General features: G+C 38.6%; 1 protein-coding gene across 1 annotated transcript; it reads left to right on the top strand.

The window, feature by feature from the left end:
* LOC105098084 (mitochondrial ornithine transporter 2) lies at window positions 1–3,276 on the top strand. Its single transcript, XM_064484384.1, has one exon. It carries the CDS (start codon window positions 172–174, stop codon window positions 1,075–1,077), a length of 906 nt encoding a protein of 301 aa, XP_064340454.1. The 5' UTR covers window positions 1–171; the 3' UTR covers window positions 1,078–3,276.
* The last annotated feature ends 3,602 nt before the right edge of the window (window positions 3,277–6,878 follow it).

Genomic DNA, 6,878 nt, shown 5'->3' with positions numbered 1-6,878 from the left:
CAAGGCGGTCCGCAGGGGGTTATTTCAGGGCGCGCGGAGGGCGGCCTAGTCTGGGGTTAAGCGGCTTCTCCCGCGGGGGAGAGAGTCCAGAGTGGGCGTCGGGACATAAGACGCCCGTGTTAGGCTGCAGAGAGTGGCCTTTCCCGGGGACCAGCAGATCAGTGGGCGAACATGGAGTCCAATCCTGCCATCCAAGCCGCCATCGACCTCACCGCGGGGGCCCTCGGGGGCACAGCCTGCGTCCTGACCGGGCAGCCCTTCGACACCATGAAAGTGAAGATGCAGACGTTCCCTGGCCTGTACAAGGGCCTCATCGACTGCTGCTTGAAGACGTACTCCCAAGTGGGCTTGCGGGGCTTCTACAAGGGGACGGGCCCAGCGCTGATGGCCTACGTCGCAGAGAACTCCGTCCTCTTTATGTGCTACGGCTTCTGCCAGCAGTTTGTGAGTAAAGTGGTTGGATTGGACAAGCAGGCAAAGCTGAGTGATCTGCAGACTGCGGCCGCGGGTTCCTTCGCCTCCGCGTTTGCCGCGCTGGCCCTGTGCCCCACTGAGCTTGTGAAGTGCCGGCTGCAGACCATGCACGAGATGGAGATGTCAGGGAGGATAGCAAAAAGCCATAATACAGTCTGGTCCGTCGTGAAGAGTATCCTTAGAAAGGATGGACCCTTGGGCTTCTACCGTGGACTTTCGAGCACTCTACTTCAAGAAGTACCGGGCTACTTCTTCTTCTTCGGTGGGTATGAACTGAGCCGATCATTTTTTGCTTCAGGAGGATCCAAAGATGAACTTGGCCCTGTTCCCTTGATGTTAAGTGGTGGTATTGCTGGAATTTGTCTTTGGCTTGTCATATACCCCGTGGATTGTATCAAATCCAGAATTCAGGTTCTTTCCATGTTTGGAAAACAGGCAGGATTTATCAGAACTCTTGTAAGTGTTGTGAAAAATGAAGGAGTAGCAGCCTTATATTCTGGACTGAAAGCTACTTTGGTTCGAGCGTTCCCTGCCAATGGGTCACTGTTTTTGGCTTATGAATACAGCAGGAAGATGATGATGAGCCACTGTGAAGCATACTGAAGTGTCTTGGTGAACTCTGATCCAAGTACACATCTTTGAGGACTATAGTTTATCTCAGGGTTTCATGGAGCACCGGACCAATGCGGAATTATTTTTGACTTCATGGAAATTTTGTTTTTGTCTTCTCTTCTTATACTCTAAATCTTAAACTTTATGGAAACACTTCTATTTTATGTCATATAGTTTCTGCCTATAATTGTATTGAAATAGAAAAGTTGCTCTTATGTTTAGTGGGATATCAGAGTGAGTGGGTACTATGTACTTAATCTCAAAGGGTAAATATAGTTGTACCGGGACTTTTGCATAAATCTGCACATGTGCCTGCAGTTTGGTTGATTATGTGTTGTGAGTAAATCACAGTTTGGTTCCATATTTAATCTCATGTCCCCGTGAAAACAATTAACTATGATTCATGAAGATGGTTATAAATGATTGCTTAATCCATTCAAGATGTAGGGTCTCTTTAAAACTCTGCTTAACATGTGCACTATACTAGCCAATTAAAAGTTTTTAAAAAGTTTTTGTGTGTGTGAAAACCAAAATACCCATCTTGATTTTTTTTGCATCTACAGTGTTTATTTTTTATTGATGTAACATTGTTTCATCTATACATTATTTTTCTACTGTATACCCTATAATGTGCTCACCACCAAAAATATATTTTTCATCCATCACCATAGAGTTGAGCCCCTTCATCCACTTTGCCCTCTTCCCATCCCTCTCCTCTGATAGCCACAACTCTGTTCTCTGTAACTACATGCTTGTTTTGTTTGGGTTGGGTTTGTTCATTTATTTTGGTTTTTGTTTGTTTTTCATATTCCAGATGAGTGAAATAATACGGTATTTGTCTTTCTCCATCTGACTTACTTCACTTACCATAATACCCTCAAGGTCCATCCGTGATGTTGCAAATGGCAAGATTTCATCTTTTTTCCCATCTAGATTTTAAAGAGAATATACCTGCATACTGGTGTTGCTTCCACATTCTTGAGTTAAAGTTTCAGATGAGGCATCCTGAATTTCTCCAGGATCCTCTATTCTTAAAATTATGCTGTTCATTTTCAAAGTGGGCTCATATTCCACACTCTTAGTTTAGTGTGGCCTAGAGCATTAAGCCTTTGGGACGTATCCTGGCCCTTATTGTACCAAGTTTCCTTCCTCTCCTCTCCCAAAGAGCTTCCTCTCTGCTGAAGTTTAGACTGAGGAAGAAGTGAGGGATGGGGCTGTGCTATGCTTTGATGAAGACCCATGTAGCTCACAACAGTTCTTAGCTTCCAGTCTCTGGGTCCTGGCCCCGGGTTGGATTCTGTGATGTACTGTTGGCCCATTTAGGGGATGTTGACCCACTTTAGATCATTCACTGTCCTCCCTGTCTTCACCAGTCAGAAACCCAGGGAACAGAGGGTGCCAAAGCCAAGAGAATGTTTTGTTCGCTGGTGATGATCAAGTGACATTACTAGTGGATGAAACCCTCTCCTCTCAGACAGAACTAGACAGAACTTACTGCTTGCAGTCCACAGTGATTAATGTTAGGGCTGATCCATCCTGAAGTTTACCACAGGGTCCATAACTCCTTGTCATTTTTTTTTTTTTTTACAGAGTTGGAACCCTCTAACTTTGGTACTGGCCATCAGTGAATTTTATTGATGACTACATATAGGATATGACTTTATAAATCAAACATAAGAAAAGCCATTTTATTAAACTATGCTATATGTATGTATATAGGCACTGACAAAAACCAAAACCAAAAAACCGCAGTTCATCTGATCCCCACAGACCTGTGATGAGCACCTGTTCTTTGACCCCATGGTCATTCTTGTCATCATTAAAGTAAGCCTCATCATTCCTTGCTGATCCAGACCAGTAGAGCTTCTCTCATTAAGAAGTGTTCTTAAGCAGCCTGTAAAGCTGAAAACAGGCTGGCTCCCAATCTTAATATTCCATAGCAAGTGTGTCTATCATTGCTGGCAGAATGTAAAACTGACATGGAATCTCTAATTCCTTCATCTTTTTGCTATTTGTGATGCCTTTGTGGTAACTCTAGCCATGTTGCCAGAGGCAAGAGGGTCAGGGTAATGAGATGTTGACAAATGGGGGCTGCGGCAGACATTTGTGGGAAAGGATGCTCAGTCTTATGCCAGGTAAGCTCCAGAGCAATACCTGGTCTTCCATTTATTTTTTCTTTAAAAGAAAACAATTTTCTACTTTACTTTATTTATACATTTAAGTTATATATTACATACATAAACAGTCAGCAGCTACTTAGTGGGGCTTCATTCAAGCAGGCCTGGATTAAAGCAGAATGCAGATGGTATTTATTTCTAAGATTTAAATTGATCAAATCCATATTTCTGATGCCTAAATCTGAGCTTTGAAAATCCCTGTTTTCAAAGTCTGTGACTCTCTGGTGTCTGATCTCTCCAGGTTCATATGGAATGGTCGAGACATCTTCTCTGAGAATCTTTTTAGAAAGCAAATTATTTTAGTGTTGGAATTATCATCCAAATCTGCGGCCTGCCTTTTGAACTCCACCATCCATGGTGTTTTTAGCTCCCTCCTAATACCAGCACTTAAATACAGGCCCCTTGTGAATGATGTCCGTGATGTTTAAAAGGCAGACTAGACTCTTCTGGTGTCCCTACCTCTTTAAGGTTGGTGGAGGTCATTGTTCTGATGTTCTGTTTGTTGCAGCAGATATCATGGCTTTTTCAAAACTAGTTCACAACATTGGGCATTGCTGGCTTTAGTCTGCACCTTGAGATGAAAAATTTCACAGGTGGGTAAGTAGTTTTGTAGAAAATTGAGATCTGTTAACAATCCTGCACATTCTGTAAGGGAAAAAATTGTCCCCAGAAAGAGTATTATTTCTGCTACAGGGAAGCCAGATTAACTGTCTATATAGTGAGAATTTCTGCACCAGCCTAAATCAGTTTCACTGGGTCCTCCTCAGCAACCTGGACTCTCAGCAGACATTAATCAGGGCATCCTTCCATTTAACTTCTTTGCTGATTGATTTACAAATGGCTTTTTGGGTGTGCATTGGGAGCAAAGGGTCCCTTCTGCCTTTAGAAGAATGGAAAACTCTTCTCCACACTCTGCGTTCCTGATCTAGGTTTTTGGAGATATTGCCCACAAAAGTCCTCCCCTATCTCCTTGGCACCAGTCATGGGAATCTTCTCGGACTCAGGTGCTCATTTAGTCGTGAAGAGGCCTCACAGCAGGGTTAGTCTTCAGTTCTGGGCTCAGAGGCTGTTGTGGTGCCATGACTGTCTTCTGTAATGGATTTAAGGATTTTAGCACACTGCTCTTTATTTTTCTATTCTCTCCTTCTCTTTTACACTTGCCTTTCCACTTCACTTTGCCGTTTGGAGTCAAAGCTGATGCACGATGATAAGAGCCTTGCTCTATATGCAGGCGTTTTTCCTCCGGGTTGATTCTGCTCTCTTACCACCAAGAACTAGGTAGGAAGGCTCCTGGGTTTCAGGACTTCCACTCCTTGAAAGTCTAAAGGCTTGTTTGAGTTTAAACATTTTTGGCAGGAATACTTCACTGGAGATTCAGTGTGCTTTCTATTCTATCACATGTGCTGTTTTGTTTTATTTTTATCCTGTTGGACCTCAAGTTCACAGAACTGGATTATGATAAACTGTCATCATAGTCCATACATGATCTGCATTTTTTATTTACTTACCTTTCCAATATCATTTAGCTGCTTATCTATATATGTAATTATCTATCAAAATAGTAATAAGAATTTGTGAACAAATCACCTCCCCACAAAGGAGGACCTTGGTAGTAATCTACATCTAACCATACAAATGGTCCCTCCCACCTCTCCCTGCTCCCCACCAAATGAGGATATTATCCAGAATTCTATATGCATCATTCTTTGCTCTTTCAAATGTTTTTCCTGTATTATATGTTACCCCCCCATATATATATTTTTCATCTAGTTGTTTTAAATTTTATAGTAAGGATAAAATAATGTATATGATTCTTTGGTACTTATATTTTTTCACTTAATATTTATTGTTAAAGTCCAATAATCTTGTATTACTGGAGTTCATTTATTTAGGCTACTGTAAAACATTCCGTTTTGTGAATATACCATAGTTTATTCGTTCCATTGTCAGGCATATGGAATGTTTCCTGATTTTTGCTCCTATTGCCCATTGTCAATGTAAATATTCTTATATCTACCTCCTGATGTAAATGTGCAAGAATTTCTCTTGGGTATATAACTAGAAATATAAATTCTGGGACTCTCAAGTATTTATCTAGGAGTAATTGTTAAATTTAATAGATAATATTCAACTATTCTGCAAAGTACTTGCACTGATTTTCACACTCACAATATATAGGACTGAATCTCTTGTAGCCACATGCTTTCCAATATTTGGCATTGTCAAGCTTTTAAAATTTTGTCAAACGTGTGTAAAAAAATCTATCTTATCTTGGTTTTGATCTGTATTTCTCTCATTACAGCAAAATAATATCTGAGTGTCTATTTGGTTATATGTTTCTTCTGTGAAAAGTCTGTTCACATCTTTTATCATTTTTCAATTGTTATTTTTGTTTACATTAGTTTGCAGGAATTCTTTATATATTCTTCACATTAATTCTTTGTCAGTGTGTATATGGTGAGTATCCTCTCCTGGTTTGTACCTTTTCACATCTTAAAATGTCTGTTGATGAATGAAAGTTCTTGATTTTGTTACAAATGTACTAATCTTTTATTCTATGGTCATTATCTTTTTAAAGAAATTATTTCTACCCCAAAGTCTAAAATATATTTACCTGTATTTTCCACCAAGAACTTGAAAGTTGTTTTTGTTTTTGATATTTGAGTCTTAGATCCATTTGGAGTTGATTTTCAAATTAAGACCCAGTTTAATCTTTTCCTGTATGGAAAACCATTTTTAATTGAACATTTCTCCTTTTTTTCTCCCTATTCTATGGTAGAATTTGTATAAGATTGGAATTATTTCTTCCTCGAATTATTTGTAGTACTCACAATCAGCTAGTCCACAATTTAAACTTACTTAATAGTTATCATACTCTTCTGTTTTTTCTAATATTGATGAATCAGTTTGGTTAATATATTATTTCTAGGAGTTTGTTTATTCCAATTAATTTTTTTGCTTGTTGGCATAGTCGTGTGTATATTTTATTATTACCTTTTTATTGCCTGTGTCTACAATATTTGAGTTGCTATTCCCATTTCAATTTCTGATATTGGTTATTTGTGTCTTCCCTCTAGTTTTATTGTATATTGCCAGAGATTTGGCAATTTTATTAATGTTTCAAAGAATGGACTTTTAGATATTTTGATTCTCTCTTTTGGATTTTTCATTACTTTCTTTTTAATTATTTTCTTCCTTGTCCTCTTTTGGCTTTATTGTCTTTTGTTTTTTTTTCATTCTTGAGTAGGATAATTAACTCATTAATCTTCAGCCTTTCCCTTTTTCTAATGTATTTATTCCAGGTTATTGGCTTTTCTCTAAATACCGCTTAACTGCATCCTACATGTTTTGTTATGATATATCAAAATAATTCAGTTCAAAATAACTTCTAATTTGAGTGTGATGCTTTCTTCAACCCACAGGTTATTTTTAATTGAATTTTAACATTTCCAAACATAGGGATATTCTAAACATGTTTTTTGTTATTAATTTCTAGCTTAATTTCATTGTGGTCAGATTATATGCTCATATAATTTCCCTCTTTAGCTATTGGTTGAAACTTTTTTTGCATACAATATAGTCAATTTTTATAAATTATGAAGAAAATAACATGCA

This window comes from Camelus dromedarius, chromosome 3 (genome assembly GCF_036321535.1).
Source record: "Camelus dromedarius isolate mCamDro1 chromosome 3, mCamDro1.pat, whole genome shotgun sequence".
NCBI lineage: Eukaryota > Metazoa > Chordata > Mammalia > Artiodactyla > Camelidae > Camelus > Camelus dromedarius.
The sequence above is the reverse complement of the archived record's forward strand: the minus strand, read 5'-3'. Positions and strand labels throughout refer to the sequence as shown.

What these genes read in the sequence shown, in the direction of transcription:
- LOC105098084 (XM_064484384.1), top strand. Translation starts at nt 172, where the DNA reads ATGGAGTCCAATCCTGCCATCCAAGCCGCCATCGACCTCACCGCGGGG.